General features: G+C 42.7%; 1 protein-coding gene across 2 annotated transcripts; it reads left to right on the forward strand.

Moving 5' to 3' along the window:
- The first annotated feature begins 1,601 nt into the window (after nucleotides 1-1,601).
- lhx6a (LIM homeobox 6a) lies at nucleotides 1,602-17,091 on the forward strand. Of its 2 annotated transcripts, none has more exons than XM_031803293.1 (9): nucleotides 1,602-2,154; nucleotides 2,935-3,009; nucleotides 3,320-3,502; nucleotides 4,949-5,070; nucleotides 12,663-12,883; nucleotides 14,137-14,237; nucleotides 14,559-14,654; nucleotides 14,809-14,998; nucleotides 15,303-17,091. In XM_031803293.1, the coding sequence occupies exons 1-9, from the start codon at nucleotides 2,077-2,079 to the stop codon at nucleotides 15,383-15,385; spliced, it is 1,149 nt and encodes a 382-aa protein (XP_031659153.1). In that variant the 5' UTR covers nucleotides 1,602-2,076; the 3' UTR covers nucleotides 15,386-17,091. The 2 variants fall into 2 exon arrangements, with proteins under 2 accessions (XP_031659153.1, XP_031659154.1); XM_031803294.1 differs by having other exon boundaries at nucleotides 14,809-14,983; nucleotides 15,303-15,410.
- Nucleotides 17,092-18,146: the final 1,055 nt, after the last annotated feature.

Consider the following 18,146-nt stretch of genomic DNA (forward strand, 5'->3'; position numbering starts at 1 on the left):
TTGCTATTTTAGGTATCCCATCATTTGTAGATCTGCCAAATGTTTAGAAGAATCTGGTTCAACTCGAGCAGGAGATTCCCATATCTATTTACCACTCCTCATCGATTGTGTGCACGGTATATCATCTCTATCTTCAATGAGGTTTATATAATATTAGTCCTCATAGTCTGACTAATAAAAAAACACTAATAGAATTTTCTTCAATCAAGAAATTAGCTTGATATCACATTGGGCTTCTTCACCCCGCTCCCATTAAGTGTGTTGCAAGTATCTGAAATGTGGGCGTCCGATTGATGCCCACATGAGTGGTGCATGGTTACTCTGCCTGCAACCTGAATTGTAAGAAAAATAGTAGGCCTACCTCAGAATATTTGACCTTTTGCACCATTTTTCAATATGATTTATTTAGCAATGTTCCTGTGAATTGAACATGTTTTTACAGTGACGTAGCTAACGCCTGATATGATTGAAACAGCTTCCGGGAAATCACAAACTCTTGATATCATTCAACATGGTTATCATTTTGAAGGGGAGATCCGCGCGTTATGTCTGCAACCGTGACATATTTACTGCCAAAGTTCCAGTTACTCGCGCGGGTCTCAAGATAGTAGTCTGTATATTGGAAATCATGATTATCCATCGTTTCAATCATTAATAAATGAATTACTGCTAGTTGGTATTTTTTGATGCTGTGATAGAAAGGCCTATGCGTTTTTAGGATGATCATCATGAGTCAATGAGACAAGCAAATTGTCTTCAAGGTCCTAGAAAGACCAAATTTGGGGTGAGAATGAGATATCATGTTAATTTTGTGTCAAATTTTCCATAGATCCTCTTGCAGAATCACACTTTTCCGTTTAGATTTTAATCCGTCAGTAATCGGATATAAGAAACAATCCCTAATATTAATATTTATTATAATAGTCAAGGTATCAAATAATAATAATACATTGACATTAGAGGCCTAATAATAAATTGGACTGTAAATAAACAACCCTTATTTTGTGTGTCTCGTTTGAAATCTTCTCGCCTATAGTCTCGCAAAGTGACAGAATCCTAAATAATAAAGTGAATGAATAATGAATAATTTAACCTTAATAAACCTTTATGGTGAATAATTATGTTGCAATTATTATTTTTTTTATAAAAACATGATTCGATGAGGTGCTATGTTTCCAATGACTGTCTTCTTTAGAATTACTTTACAAGAAAGATAGCCAGTTAAATCACTTCCGGAGACACTTTGTTTTGTATAACGGTTTGTGTGAGGAATGCAGAAATAATAGGCGAATCTAAATATGCCATAATAAACACACATTAAAAGGAACTATTCAACACCTAAATAGTTATTTTCAATTCAACCTAAATCATAAAGGATTGACTTGAACCCACATTATCCAACATCAGACTTACTTTAATTTGGAAATAGGTTATTTATTACGACCCATAACAGAAATTGACAAGTGCCAAAACTCCATTATAGCGGTGCTGTGTCAGAAAATTGGTGTCCATGAACCGTACCCTATTCGCAGCCATAATACAACAAGTTTACCCTCCCCCTCCAATCCTGGAGCGCAACTAAACTTTCACTCCAGACGAATTGCGCTTGGAGAGACGGTACCCTAACCTGCTCTCACTCGTTGTGTCTCGCGTTCTTGCAGATCTCGAGCAAACCTGCCAACCCATCTACTTCCTGTAGTCAGCAATTCCATCCCTAACAGAGGGAAAAAAAGGGAAGGAAGCATTTTCTAAGTGTTCTAAATAAGGCGTTCTGAAGAGCAACCTCCACTTGGTCGTCCGTCTGCAACACCCACGAGCTTCATCGTATAGATGCCATACCTGTTTCTCATGTTTTATATCGCATGTGTGCTGGGAGGCCGTTGCATCGATCGTGGGTAGAAGTAAAAACACGCCGTGGGTTCAAAACAAGAAGTGTAATTAACCCTGCAAATCCATGGCACGGAGAATACAATAGATGCGCATATTTTCTTGCATGAAAGTGAAATCAGTTCAAACTCCGAGTTTGGGAAGGGAAGGGAACTCGACTTACGTTCTATCAGAATCCCAAGTGCGTTCATGTATTGGAAAAATGAGGTTTTGGCCCCTCTACCAGAGGGAAATAAGTTTTTATCCGAAGGAATTCCCTCAAAACAGGTAATGTGAAGAAAACCATAGCCTACAATAATAAATGATACATGCGTAAAATATATGCGTAAAAATCATTTGGATATGAAAGATTGATTTCTGGTTTAGCATGCATGTCTAAGATACCCACATAGTATTGGTTGATACCATTGTATAGACTACACTAGGATCTTACTGGTAATCTATCTGCTGTCATCATGTTGCTTTCATAACTGCAACTGTTTTTATGTGTCTTAAATTGATATCATAAGAATCACTGGTTGTGTACAAAGATCAGCTGCGCCTCGCGCCATGAAGAGACAAGCGCGTCTATTATGGAGTGTGATTCGCAGTCCACCCTCTTCAACATGCCAATTCGCCAGAGAAGAATTAGATTTTAATTAGTGCCATTAAAAATCAAATTTGCCATTCTTTGGGTGGCCCGTTGCCTTTTCTGATTGACAGTTGAAATTGACACTCCGGGTCTCCTCTTATCGTGCGCATTTCAAGCTATTTGTAATTGCAGGTAGTTTTTTTTCGGTTCCCTGGATTGCGAGGAAAACACGATTACTTTAAGAGCCATGGGTTAAGTGCAGAGAAAAAATCAATCCAAATTGAAATAGCTTCATTAAAACCGCAGCTTTTGTTGCAGGGCCCTAAATACTCCACAACAGTTCAAATCGGGAGTTATTGTTTGAACGCTTTATATAGCTTCAGGGCTGCAATGTCTCTGAAGGATTTCATGGCTGGAGATGGATAGTACGTTAGCCGCGAGTTGACTTCGACTTGCCGTTGAATCTTGTCTTGTAGGTGATTTCTCCAGAAACGCCGCAGAGTACACCGGGTGCCTCGCGCTGCGTGGAAGCCAAATACACACACGTCATGGTGAGAAGTTATGTAAACGTTTTAATGCATTATTTGCAATGTGTGCATTGCTGTTTATTATTATAGCATCTGAAGCTTAAATGATTGCCATGCGTAAAATGTCATGTTATTGCTATTAGTTGTCTATTGCCTGTCAAGTATTTATGCAACATATATGGTGACGCTGATAGCGAGCCTGAAAATGCTTTTCTATGCTAAAAGCATGACTTCGGTCATGAAGTAGCCTATAGGCTGTAATATGTCAAATATTGTGGTCCAGATGCGCTTAAAATGTATCCCTGTCCTTATTCTTGACTTGTTTCTCGTGCAGTCTCACTCGGACGGAGAATCGCACCGATCGAACATGGAGAGGGAGGACACGCGCTCCTCCCCGAGTCCCCCCTCTACCCCGTATATCTGCTCGCCTATCTCCACCGCCTCCTCGGTGGCATCCACCGGGAAGAACGTGTGCGCGAGCTGTGGTTTGGAGATCCTGGACAGATACCTACTCAAGGTGCGAGTGCGCGCGTTATTGGTCATGAAAAAGGCTAAAACCGCACGAGCATAGGATTTATGTTTTTGCGAATGTAAAACAGATATGGAAAATCCCTTTGACTTGTTTTAGTTTTTACAACTTTACTAACATGTTTGATGTATTTAGCCCAAGCTACATCCACGTTGACTTCATTATCTTCCTTAAATATTAATACGAATATAAATGAAATCATGCTCCGAATTATGAAACCCTGAAATAATTTAGTAGGCAGTAGCCTAGATAGGCCAGGGTCATACATCGTGTTATGTTTTTTGTCTTTCAAATTCACATCAAGAACAACGCCCAGCCTCGCTCTGCGTGCTCCGGAGTAAAAAAAAAAAAACTGCCTGGGAGTGTTTTTCAGAGTTGCAGGAAGTGTGTGTTACTTAAATCTAAGGAGATCATTATTCCGCTATCTGTGCTCCATTTCTTTTAAGTCTTTATATGGAAGCGATACATGTGGAAACTATTTTATCAGGAAGCGATGCATGTTTATTTTAAATGCATAGCTATATTCATTTTTGAAATCGTTTCTTTATAGGCTATTTATCTTTAAATGATTTTAACATTTTGCTTCTATAAAAAAAAAATGAAATTCACTCATAGAACAGACCCAATGGTCCACTCCACCAAAGCTCGCTGTATATATATTTTGTGTTTAATAATCTATATGCCTAATGCTGCAAGGACATACCCCTTTATTTTGCACATGGCACATTTTTATTATATAGAGAACGAAGTAATAATAGAATATTTGTGTATATCTTAATGTTGACACTTTATGAGTTTCCTTTACTTAGTAGGCTGGGCCTACGTTACACGGGCAAACATCGAGAAGAACAAAACAATTATAAGATATATTAATTACATTGACATTACATTTGAATTATTCTTCAACGAACTGTTACGGTTTAGGAATCATTTTAACATTAAAGGCAATATTCAAACCTTTTGCCTGGTCTGCGTATGTATGCACAATTGATGAGTGAATATACAGTCTAGCTTACGTCAAATGGCCCAATGGCCATACGTGTTGTATACATTTTTTTTACGTGCGCAATCAAATTGAAAGTTACCGTATAGAGGGAAACATATTTATTATAAAAGTCCTACTGTCTTTGTAGCTCCACCAAAATATCAACTAAGTCATGGATGTTTTTTTTTATTGGAACAAAATCAATTGCAAAGTGCATAATAGCCTACATGAATTATGCTATTTTTACAGTTGTTCATTTTGTTGTTCTTATATAACATGTTCATTCATTTAAATCGTTTAGCCTAGGCTACTATTTGAGCAATAATGTCATCTGAACGATTCAATTTGATTTCATACAGACATATTGTTATAATTAAAATTAATATGATGACGATGATGATGATGATTATTATTATTTAAGCTTCTTTTACCACTGTTTTGTTTTGCAGGTAAATAACTTGATCTGGCACGTGAGGTGTCTGGAGTGTTCTGTCTGCCGGACGTCGTTACGTCAACACAACAGTTGTTACATCAAAAACAAAGAGATCTTCTGTAAAATGGATTATTTCAGGTAGGGTAAGTTTTTGACTTTGTTTTCAAAATATTATTATATTATATTATATTAAATATTATGCTTCCGCCTGCTGCATGCCATACGAAAACCTGCCTCTCCTTTGGGTAACAGTGGACATGCGCATAATTGTATGTGTCGGTGTTTAAAAAGGTATTCAAAAGCTTATAAGCAAAATAAGGGTAGGAGTTAACTAACTTTTTATGAATCCCATTGTTGAGGCTACATCGTCGGCCTAAATATTGAGATGTTGTAAAATAAATGTAATTCTGCTGGTATAGGCTTTTGTTATGGGGCGTGCAGTGAGACGTGTTTTGCAGGATTTATAAATTGCTGGGATATTATACGCGCATTTAATGATGAAGATGACATCAATTGGGCGGCAGGTAGCCTAGTGGTTAGAGCGTTGGGCTAGTAACCGTTGCTAGATCAAATCCCTGAGCTGACGAGGTAAAAATCTGTCGTTCTGCCCTGAACAACACTGTTCCTAGGCCGTCATTGTAAATAATAATTTGTTCTTAACCGACTTGGCTAGTTAAATCAAATTAAAAAGCGCATAACACTGGGCGATATCCATGATTCTTTGCCTTTGCAGTTTTGAATAACAAATGTATTAAATCATCTAAAAAAAGAATAGTAACAATAAGCGATTGCAAAAGCCCTAGGCCACTAGGCCTTATAACAACAACGCCAACACCACATCAGTAATAATGATGTTACGACATACAACACGAGTTAATTTGTACAGCTTTACACTTTTTAAATTATCGTCCATGGATCGTCAGTTCAGCTTGTTTCTTGATTCAAAAAGCAAAGAGAGATCAACTAATAACAATCTGATTATATAATCGCATACACATTTAGCAGGTGTTATGGGGGGGGGTGTGTAGCGAAATGCTTGTATGATACTGTAGTATACAATCTGTTATTCTATTCTTATCTAAACTGCTATTCTATTGTTTATTAATCTAATACATACCCAAACATGTATGAGTTAGGACCAAATATAAATCAAGACTAATCTCTGGACTGATTTCATGAGATTGTCTAACAGAAATCGAATCAAAATCAAATGTTATTTGTGACATGCGCTGAACACAACAGGTGTAGACATGAAGACATGAGAAGATATTCACAGTAACACTTACTGATAACGATTCTAATCAGTGCTACCCCCAAGACTACAATTTGTTGGGCTATTATCATATAGCATGTTGTTACACACTATTTCTACAGTTCCTACACACAATAACACAATAACACCATTCATCATTGCTTGCAATGCTATTATATTTGTTGATAGTTTCATACTCTTCCACATTATATAACAGACACAAAATATACATCAAACATAATTGCTTTCAATGCTGCCAATGCTGTTATACTTTCTATAATATTCTATATTTATATATACTTATATTTATATATACTTATATATACTTATATTTATATATATTTATATATACTTATATTTCACCAGCTCCATTCATATAACACATTTGACACAATATTTACAAATACCTGTAATTACATACATACGCACGCGCGCGCGCGCACCCACCCACGCACACACTACACACACTGCAGAGTAAGAATAACACTCCGCGGCTAAAGCTAAACTGTGAAGTCTCATGCAGCATCCGCGTCTCCAGTGTGTCATGATTGCAGAGCACTCAACACAGAGCCTGAATGCAAGCTCTCAATTGGCCAGGCCTCCTCTCCTCCGCATCCATTTCCAGTCAATGTGAAGTGACTGGCCCTTTAAAGTCGATACTGTGTTTTAGGAGCCGCTGCCTCAGAAGGTTTGTTTTCTGTGTTAGGCTAATAATCTGAAGTGATGCTTCACAAGATGTTTCATCTAAAGCCCTTCACAGAGAGACCCGGTCCCTGTGTAGCACAGTGGATCTATTGAGATAGGAACATCGGCAATGCGGGCGTGGAGTGTACTTATCAGATCAGCATCAAGGCTTAGACTACAGAACTAAAAGATGTCAATGTCAACCAAGAATGTATTACTTGAGTTTAGTAATAGATGAACACCATCAGAGATACATGCAGGGAGTGTAAACGTGGTATATATATATTTTTGTAAATATGATGATTATGTAATATGTTTACAAGAGAAAATGATTGATACTGAGCTACTATGATTGCAAAGCTCAAATGAGCCATGAGATGGTCTCTCATAATGCAGGATAAATGTGAAACACTATCTGACTATAGCTTCTTATTTAATAGCTAGAGGTAATGTTCGTCTGAGTTAATATTGCCTGTAATTTAATTTACTGGCCGAAAGGTTGAAATATTCTAATTGACATATTGGTTGATATTTATGGAAGGTTTTCCAGATGATCTAAACATGTTGGACATTCATCTGGTAAAGTTTAATATGGTAAGCCATACACAGACAGTTTGACCATCTGTTGTAGGAAAGAGGAGTCCACCATACATCCCCACAATACAACGCGCAGAACCTCCAGCATTTCTCCTTCATAACGAGTGTCCACTCACGTGAGATGCGGGTCGTGTAGTGTTATGGTGTTCAAAAAGATATTCAAAAACTTGAACAAAAAAAACGTTGGAACTTAACAGTTGCATTACGCCCATCTGCTGTTGGAAAGAGGAGTGCAACACTGAACACAATGCAACCCACAGAACCTCCAGTGTTTCTCCTTCATCATTTCCCCCAAACATTCTAAACTGCTCGTTTCTAGTTTTATTTATTTCATTCGGGAATAATTCCACATCTTAAAGACACATTTTTCCTGGTGAAGGACGCAATATTATGTGCCAAACGGCACCAAATCCCCTAAATAGTGCACTGACTAGAGCCCCGTGGGCCCTGGTCAAAAGTAGTGCACTGACTCGAGCCCCATGGGCACTGGTCAAATGTAGTGCACTGACTCGAGCCCCATGGGCCCTGGTCAAAAGTAGTGCACTGTAGAGAATAGGGTTACATTTAAGACGCCGCCACAGAGTATGGTGGCATGTTGGGAACATAACTAGAGGCAGAATGTGATTGACTGTCTAACGTATTACTGTGGACATAGTGAAAGGGCTTTAATGGTTCCAAGCTTGAGAGGGAGCTTGGCACTAGAGAGGGAGCCTGGGAACGGTTTATCCCGACAGTCAGTGGGCACAGCGGCATCTCTGTATGTGCGTGTGCGTGCATGCTTGTGTGTGCATGCTTGTGTGTGCATGTGTGTGAAAAGTTTCGCACCCTAGGCAAAGTCATAGTCAGTGGGCACGGTGGCATCTCCCTGCTCGGACTCCAATCCCTCAGTGGATGGCAACAGGTCCTGCAGAAAGAGAGGTGTGTGTGTGTGCAGGTGCGTGTGGTTGCGCCAGAGAGGTTAAGGGAGTGACCCTGCTCAGGGGGGTGTGATGTGGGGGGGGGTTCTGATGGTAACCTGATACAGAGCCACTGGTCTGAGGTTTATAATCACCAGCAATTAAAGCCCCAAGCCCAGCACCCAGTGTTGTCTGGGTCAACGTGTTTCTGAATGTGATTCCTGTCACACACGCAGGAACACACACGCATGCATGCACACACGCATTCACGTGCATTCACTATACATCACACACACACACACACGCATGCACACGCACACACACACACACACACACACACACACACACACACACACACACACACACACACACACACACACACACACACACACACACACACACACACACACACACACACACACACACACACACACACACACAGGGATCACTATGTCTCTGAGCCTCCTGTTCCAAAAGGTGCTTAGGAAAAATGCCTGATCTTTCTGTCCACAACGGGTGTGTTGTGTGTGTGCATCAGTGTGCGAGCACGTGTGTGTGTGTGCCTGCCAATTTGGGCCTGCCTTATGTAAAACTGACTGTGCCTACTTCCACACAAAGACCAGCCGTCAGTCATTAAGGTGAAGTTTTTTTACAACATGGAAATAGTGTATGCATTCTGCTACACAATAATGTTATATGTGACCCATATCAGCATAAGGCTCCCTTGGCCCTGTCCCCATTTACCCTGAAACCCCAAATACTTCTATTCCCTCCAGTGGGGGGCAGCAATTAAAATAAAACATGGAGGATTTTGTATTGTGAAATGGACATGGTTGGAAGCCATAGTGATGAATGATGGGGCATTGTTGTGGTTGGGACCAGAAGCATCCCCATATGCGGAGTTCGTTTGTTTACAACCATCTTAACCAGTGACTGGTCAGGTGTGTACAAAACCGTCAAACTGAATTTATTGCTCTGCTGCAGAGAGGGTTCGATTGAAACCTCTCTCTCCCTTTTCCACTGTGCAGCTTGACATTCCACCTCAGTGGTGTTTCAACACCAGTGTACTTGCTAGGCCTGTAGGAAGGGTTAGACTGCCGTGAGTTCTGAGGACCAGAAAGAGCTGGGCGTCACTCATTCCTCATTCTGGCTCTGGAGAGAAAAACAAGGAGATATTTCTCATTTGTGTCAGTCTCTCATCTGGCTCTGGACTGACAGCTGTTGTAATGGGGCGTAATAGCAGGAAATCAGAGTGGGTTTACTCTGCCTAAAGGGGGGTGGTGGAAGAGCAGGGGCAGAGGGGTAGAGGGGCATGGGACAGAGCAGACGCTGTAGTAACTAAAGCCCCTCTGTCAGCCAGGCCCCGAAACAGAAACATAGCGAGCCGTGAGCTGCCGTGAGCCGCAGGCCACACAGGAAGTTGCAAAGCACCGCCAATCAGGGGCACCCTGGGATGCTGACACGGTAACCTGAGTGGCCGTCCTCGCCGATGAGTTGGGGTTGGGGCGGTCAGCGGTGCTAGGGGACGGAAGGCGTGTGCGTGTATGAGGTTGGGGGGGGGGGGGGGGGCGTATGTAGCCTATCCAGCCATCCTCATCAACCCGCCCCGCTGCCAGCCTGCTTCCCACCAGGCACTGATGAGGTCTCCGTAGAAACTGAGAGGAGCAAGCCGTGAGTGAAACCAGACCTGGTAGAGGCAAAAGAGACTTGAGATGTCAGATTGTCTGACAGGAGAAGTCAGGAAGGTAAACAAACACAGGACATCAGGATGTGTCTGTCCTTTACTGATTTAGGAGGAAATTAGGTGTTTTTACCTGGTAGGAAAATAGGGTAAGTATCCTGTTTGGATAAGAAAATATGCCTATATCTCATACAATGGTAATTTTGGTCTTCATAAGGAATGCATGTTGGAATGCTTTCATAATAGTACCTGTGGAAGAAAATGTACATGGACATTTCAATAAGAAATTTGCCCATCTTCAGTACTACGTTCAAGCTCAATAATCTTGGGGATGAATATACTTCTCTTCGGCTGTAGGTAGATGAATGTGGAGCTGAGCGGAGCAGAGAGGAGGGCTGGAGGAAAGCTTTGTGGAGAGAATGTTTCTCCTAAAGGTGATAGGGGATTGGCATGCACCCAGAATAAACAACAGCTTTTTGATACAAAGGCATAATTAACTACAAAGCTAGTGAAGATGAAGAAAGATGATGATATGCACACACATGCGTGTATGCCATGCAAAATAACACACAGACACACACACACACACACACACACATTCTGTGTTGTGTCATAGAGTCTGAGGCAGACAAGCTGTCATGGTAGATTACGGTTCCGTTCCACAACATTTATTTCTGAACTGTCCTCCACAATGCATCATTAATCAACACGTGGTATTCTCAGTAAAGAGGGCCATAGATAGTCGGGTTTAAAGTACACAATAAACTCTGGAATGGTTTCACAAAGTCTGAGTAGGCTTTTGTTGTGAGCGGTGTGTATTCTCGCATAATGACGTATATACTGTGCCTCCGGTCCTTACCCTCATCATTCAGTAGTCCTATCTATGAGCTCAAATGGATGTAGCTGGAACAGAGCATTTTAGGTGATCGGGCCAGGGAAGGAGAGGTGTGTGTGTGTACCGTGGTACCTTTTCCCAGGGAAGAGGCTGAGACATCCAGCCAGCCAGGTCTGTACAGTCAGTCTCAGACCTGTCTTAGTACGTCGTTGTGTCATTTCTTTGTGGACGTATCCCAGAGTGCTTCTCTTTCAGCACTAGAGTCAGTGGAGCGTGGAAGCCAGGCACATAAGAACTCCGACTCAACCTCATGGCGTCATTCTGGAACTGGGATATCCCAAATGGCACCCTATTCCCTATATAGTGCACTACTTTTGACTGGGGCCTACAGGGCCGCTGTGTAGGAAATAGGGCACAATTTGGGACGCCTGGCATTGAGCCGGGGAGATGCTGCCTTCTACCAAATCAGTCTGCTGCTCCCTGCCTGGTCGGCTATGATTGGTGATTGGCTTCCCCCAGCCCCTTATACTTGGCCCTTCACCCCTCATCTCTAGCCCTTTGGGGTTGTTACCATGCTTATGTCACTGTGTTTATGTGAGAGATCTCTGAGCTCTGGAGACGGGGGTCGTTTCCTCTTAGTAGACTGACTCGACTCTCCTTGTCATGCACGCATGAACGCAAGCGTGGACACACCCACAGATGGTCAGGCTAGGGGCCATCTGCAGACCATTAGTACAGCCTTTCTCTGTCCGTCCACATCGGCCCCGCCCTGCCCCTGAAACACTGACTGGGTCAACCCGAATGTCTGGATCTAAACAGGCTGGACATGTCCAGTTCAAACAAACTAACACTAACACCTGATCTCTCAAAAGCCTCTTTTATGAAGGTTATGACAAGGCCAGTCAGAAACGATCAACTAAATGTAGTACTTCATTGATAGTACTTTAGTTTGTCATATGTGCCCCTCGTTGCATATACTTACGTGGCTAACAGCTGTGATATTGGTGTAAAACATCAAATTGGCTAAATATTCTTCATGTCAAAATCATGACGGTGGGAACATTTACTTTGGCAAAAATGGAGCCCGGATAGCGAGGCCAAGAAATGCAGTGAACCTATTAGTTTGAAATTAAATAATTCTCCACTTCCATTCAACTCATAATGTAAACTGATGGACTGAACAAGCAAAAACCAAATTCTGCAATATTGACAGACCTTTTTTTTTTTTTAAGTGATCTACAGTATCTATTAGAAAATAAATCAGCATGATTCTCTCTGTCTTTCTCTCTCTTCTCTCTTGCCCTCTCTTAAAATCAGACCTGAACATGTAATCAGCCAGGCTCTGCTTCACATCTGTAATGTTAGTGCCCTCAGAAGAGCTGATTTGGTTCAGTGTGGAACAAGTGTTGAAAGTTATAAAAAAAAAAAGGTTTACGGTTGATATATGGAAGAGGTCATTTATTGAATTATTTGCAAATCATTGGAAGGTGGGGATACCTGATTTATTAAAGGTCCAGTCCGAATGTCCGAATGTGGCTTTTCACATTGTGCATCCATTTAAGTTCATGGATTTGACTAGTTCAATGCAGCTATAAACATGGTCATATTTTGTACATAAAGTTGACATAACAACAAGTCTGGTTAAAGACCGTTTCTTTTTTTTAAATGACGTTTTTTTTGTCCTCCTCTATAGCAGAATATTGATGCCACAGCTCTCTCTCTCTGTCTCTCTGTCTCTCTCTCTCTCCTCTCTCTCTCTCCTCTCTCTCTCTCTCTCTCTCACAGTAAGTTCGGTACAAAGTGTGCCCGGTGCGGCCGCCAGATCTACGCCAGCGACTGGGTGCGTCGGGCCAGGGGCAACGCCTACCACCTGGCGTGCTTCGCCTGCTTCTCCTGCAAGAGGCAGCTGTCCACGGGGGAGGAGTTTGGCCTGGTGGAGGACAAGGTGCTCTGCAGGATCCACTACGACACCATGGTGGAGAACCTCAAACGGGCTGCTGAGAGCGGTGAGTCACTGGGCTCTCTCGAACCTGCTCTGAGTGCGGGTTCACTGGTCTAGGGCGTCCTATCTCAGTGTTCTCTCTCGAACCTGCTCTGAGTGCGGGTTCACTGGTCTAGGGCGTCCTATCTCAGTGTTCTCTCTCGAACCTGCTCTGAGTGTGGGTTCACTGGTCTAGGGCGTCCTATCTCAGTGTTCTCTCTCGAACCTGCTCTGAGTGTGGGTTCACTGGTCTAGGGCGTCCTATCTCAGTGTTCTCTCTCGAACCTGCTCTGAGTGTGGGTTCACTGGTCTAGGGTGTCCTATCTCAGTGTTCTCTCTCGAACCTGCTCTGAGTGCGGGTTCACTGGTCTAGGACGTCCTATCTCAGTGTTCTCTCTCGAACCTGCTCTGAGTGCGGGTTCACTGGTCTAGGGCATCCTATCTCAGTGTTCTCTCTCAAACCTGCTCTGAGTGTGGGTTCACTGGTCTAGGGCGTCCTATCTCAGTGTTCTCTCTCGAACCTGCTCTGAGTGTGGGTTCACTGGTCTAGGGCGTCCTATCTCAGTGTTCTCTCTCGAACCTGCTCTGAGTGTGGGTTCACTGGTCTAGGGTGTCCTATCTCAGTGTTCTCTCTCGAACCTGCTCTGAGTGCGGGTTCACTGGTCTAGGACGTCCTATCTCAGTGTTCTCTCTCGAACCTGCTCTGAGTGCGGGTTCACTGGTCTAGGGCATCCTATCTCAGTGTTCTCTCTCAAACCTGCTCTGAGTGTGGGTTCACTGGTCTAGGGCGTCCTATCTCAGTGTTCTCTCTAGAACCTGCTCTCTAAAGTTGCTGTCAAAACGATAACCTACTTACTGTATGTGTACACTTTTATATAGTATACAGCTACACAACACTGTAGGATACACTACGCTACTAAAAAAAGGTGTTATCTAGAACCTAAAAGGGTTCTTCAGCTGTCCCCATAGGAGAACCCTTTGTTGAACCCTTTTTGGTTCCAGGTAGAACCCTTTTGTGTTCCATGTAGAATCCTTTACACAAAGATTTATACATGGAACCCAAAATATTTCTACCTGGAACCAAAAAGGTTTCTCCTATGGGGACAGCCCAAAAAACTATTTTGGAACATAACACTGTGATGTAACTGTGGGGATAACAATTCTCACTGGGAAAACTCTAAATGTAGCTTTTTCCCCTCTCTCTCTTTTTTCTGTCTTTCTCTCATTCTTCCCTATCCTCCCTTTCTTTCCCCCTGTCTCTGTGCCCCGGTGTCTCAGGCAGCGGCATCACTCTGGAGGGGGCAGTGCCGTCAGAGCAGGACAGCCAACCCAAGCCTGCCAAGAGAGCACGCACCTCCTTCACAGCTGAGCAGCTGCAGGTGAGTCACAGAGGAGGGAACCACATGTCCCTGTCTCCTCATTTTCTATTTCCAATAATAGGTCAATAACAAATGTGAATTATTTTACAAATAGGCTGGGGAATATGATTTCTCTGTCTTAGTGACTTTCTAATGGTCGTCGTTGGCAACATTGTCCGATGTGGTTTGGTGTCTCGTTCATTTCAACGGGCTCCTTGTAGTTTAGCTCTGCGGTGGTGTTACATTGTCATTTCTGGACGCTGATACTCCGCTATTTGCTGATATACAGACAAAATAGCTGAGACAGTCATATATTTCTAATAACTTATGTACAATTCCCAGGTGATGCAGGCTCAGTTTGCGCAGGACAACAACCCCGATGCACAGACCCTGCAGAAGCTGGCGGACATGACGGGTCTCAGCAGGAGAGTCATACAGGTGAGGGTCCGTTCACGCCGTCTCAAAGCAATGATGTAAATAAGTTGTAAGTTGCTTTGGAGTGTATGCTAAGTATCACATGACTCATGGTGGTAAAAACAATGAGAATATAGCGACATGTCATATGACAGCTGGTAACATTGCATTTTCATAGGTTTGGTTTCAAAACTGCAGAGCAAGACACAAAAAGCATACCCCCCAGCACAGCGGACCCTCGCAAGGCCACCCCCAGTCCCGGATGCCCCCTTCGCTGCCCGACGACCTGCATTACTCCCCCTTTGGCAGTCCTGAGAGGGCGCGTATGGTGGCCCTGCACGGATACATCGACAGTGAGTGTTACGTTGGTTAGTCTCTTCACTACATCCTCACAAAGCCCTCTACTCTGCTTCACCAACTCCCTTTTCAGTACTTTCCTCCTTACGTCTCCGAGGAAATAAAGGAAGACGGATAGAGGTATGACGATAAAAGAGGAGGGATTTGTCCTTGTCTACTCAGTAGTGGCTGTGTTTCGCTGTGTCAATAGTTCACGTTTTCTAACAATAAAACAAATTGTACTGTGCTTGAGTTCCTTTACCGGTCCCCCATCTTGATACTGTGCTGAACTGACTTATAATATTTCACGTGTGTCCCTCTCTTCTGTTCCACCAGGCCACCCATTCTCCGTTCTAACGACACAGAGCCTGAACCCCCATCAAGCCATGTCGCTGCCCCAGCTACCCCTCAGCCGCTAACTAATGTACGCTGCCCCGCCCCCCCCCCCCCCCCCCCCCCTCCCCCCCGACCCTTGAATCCTGACCTCCCATCAGCAAGATGACTTAAGGAGAGGATCAAGTTTTGAGAAGCTCTCTACTCTTGACCTCTCACCCTTAACCACTCGGACAGAGAGCGAAAGAGAGAGAGACTGCCTCATCGACTCTTTTCCCACGAACAGGATTATGATTATACAGCCAGTCTGACTGTTGTCATGGAGGATGTGAGCCCTTCCTTTTGCTCACTGGGACTTATTCAAGGCCAAGACACATTGAACCAGACTATGAGCTCCTTGTGCAGAGCTGGACTGAAAGGACTCCTCTCTCCATCCTCCGATTGGGGTGACGGGACCAGGCTAACAGGAATACAGCTACATGTGCGCTGTCAAATTTCTGAAGATTTACCTATGAGGGGGAAAAAAACGACAAGGGATTGGACTTGTGAGCTTTACAGAGGACACGGAGGTAAGAAACCTCCCTCCTTTCTCTCTATGATGATACCATGAAGGAATGCGAAATAATGGAGTTTTGTTGTGGAATCTGCTTCGAACTTAAAATTAGTACGATTTTTTTTTTTAAAGTCACAGCTGTTAGTATTGGTATTATTTGAGATCATGTGGTAATCAGCTCTTCGTTAATACACTGTCATCAGCAGCCTTCTGTACAGGATATAAGCCTCAGATGAGGGTAGATTGTGTGCCTTATCTTATCCATGATAAGCAAACAGAACGGCCCTTATACAGTTGTTTTGAATTAGGACTCATTTCCAGGCAGCTGAGGTAAAACACCACAATTCACAAAGAAAACGAAAAACTCAAATTTATTAGGATGATTTAAAAAAAAATTGTGGCAAGGTGTAACTTTACATTTTTACTGGTGAAAATATTGAAATACAATTATAATTTTTTTTTTTTTGGGGGGGGGGGGGTGATTTTAATTTTCACCATATCCTCATGTGCAAAGATAAATATAAATGTATTATTATAATATGGATATTTCAATCATTTGACACTCCAAATTGTAAAATTAGGATTTACAGTAACAGCCTTGTGAGGCGTTTGGCATTGCCATACCTCTGTTAAATGTTGAACAATCACATTTGAGTATGAGAGAAAGAGAGGGAGGTCTGAAATGTGTCACCCGATAACCTTCCTCCACTTGTAAAGGACTAAAAGACGATACATGTCACATTACATGTAATCCCTACCCTTTTTCTAACCAGGTGTACTGTCACTAAATTATCATTTATGTCTGTGCAGGACCCATGTCAAGTCAGTGTTTTTGTTGCTGTCTTCTACAATTAGTCCAGCCTGTGTGCTTCACTTCTATGGGGTGGAACTGAGATGTGGTACAGAGGACTGGGGATATGATGTGTATATAGACGTTTGTTAGCTGGTCAGCCTGGGGAGAGGGAGATTGTGTGAAACTGTAACGTTTGTGTCTTGGCTGTGGAGTGGAGTCAGTGAGGAATAGGATCCTGTGTTTACAAAGGGACTAAGGGAGACAAGACCTCAATGTTCTCGTATTTATTGAGACAATAGCCTGTAAGCACTTTTTTTCCCGGAAATTGTCAACTTTGTCTTGTTTTATAAAAAAAAAAGAAATGAAATCGAAAGTTTATTTGATTGACTGTGCATCACATAAATGTTTTGTGTACTAAATGCAATAAAATGAACTTTAAAATGTGACATTTGTATTTTATTTTGACTAACAAAGCCCCTAATCCCAAACAATCCACTAGCAAGGACGCACAATCCACACACACTGGAGCCAATTTAGAGCCAATTTAGAAAATAGATGTGGGGAAATCAGTGGTTGGTATCAAATGATCCTGAGGGGCTGGACAACTGATCTCTGTATGCTTGCTATGTATTTTGCTACTCATTGTACATTTCTATATACAGGGCACTCAGAAAGCATTCAGACCCTTTGACTTCTTTCACATTTTGTTACATTACAGCCTTATTCTAAAATGTATTCAATCGTTTTTTCCCCCTCATCAATCTACACACAATACCCCATATTGACAAAGCAAAAACTGTCTTTTATAATTTTTAGCAAATTTATTCAAACTGAAATATCACATTTACATAAGTATTCAGATTCTTTACTCAGTACTTTGTTGAAGCACCTTTTGCAGCGATTACAGCCTCGATTCTTCTTGGGTAAGACGGTACAAGCTTGGCACACCTGTACTTGGAGAGTTTCTCCCATTCTTCTATGAAGATCCTCAAGCTCTGTCAGGTTGGATGGGGAGCGTCGCTGCACAGCTATTTTCAGATCTCCCCAGAGATGTTCGATCAGGTTTCAAGTCTGGGCTCTGGCTGGGCCTCTCAAGGACATTCGAAGACTTGTTCCGAAGACACTCCTGCATTGTCTTGGCTGTGTGTTTAGGGTCATTGTCCTGTTGGAAGGTAAACCTTTGCCCCAGTCTGAGGTCCTGAGCGCTCTGGAGCAAGTTTTCATCAAGGATCATTCTGTACTTTGCTCCATTCATCTTTGCCTCGATCCTGACTAGTCTCCCAGTCTCTTCCACTGAAAAACCTCCCCACAGCATGATGCTGCCACCACCATGCTTCACCATTGGGATGGTGCCAGGTTTTCTCCAGACGTGACGCATGGCATTCAGACCAGTGTTCAATCTTGGTTTCATCAGACCAGAGGATCTTGTTTCTCATGGTCTGAGACTCTTTATGTGCCTTTTGGCAAACTCCAAGCGGGCTGTCATGTGCCTTTTACTGAG

The sequence above is a fragment of the Oncorhynchus kisutch genome, linkage group LG23, assembly GCF_002021735.2.
Source record: "Oncorhynchus kisutch isolate 150728-3 linkage group LG23, Okis_V2, whole genome shotgun sequence".
In the NCBI taxonomy this organism is placed as follows: Eukaryota; Metazoa; Chordata; class Actinopteri; order Salmoniformes; family Salmonidae; genus Oncorhynchus; species Oncorhynchus kisutch.

What these genes read in the sequence shown, in the direction of transcription:
- lhx6a (XM_031803293.1), top strand. Translation starts at nt 2,077, where the DNA reads ATGTATTGGAAAAATGAGGTTTTGGCCCCTCTACCAGAGGGAAATAAG. An exon ending in TGTAAAATGGATTATTTCAG is followed by an intron (nt 5,071 to 12,662) that starts GTAGGGTAAGTT and finishes TCTCTCTCACAG; the next exon opens with TAAGTTCGGTACAAAGTGTG. An exon ending in TCAGCAGGAGAGTCATACAG is followed by an intron (nt 14,655 to 14,808) that starts GTGAGGGTCCGT and finishes GCATTTTCATAG; the next exon opens with GTTTGGTTTCAAAACTGCAG.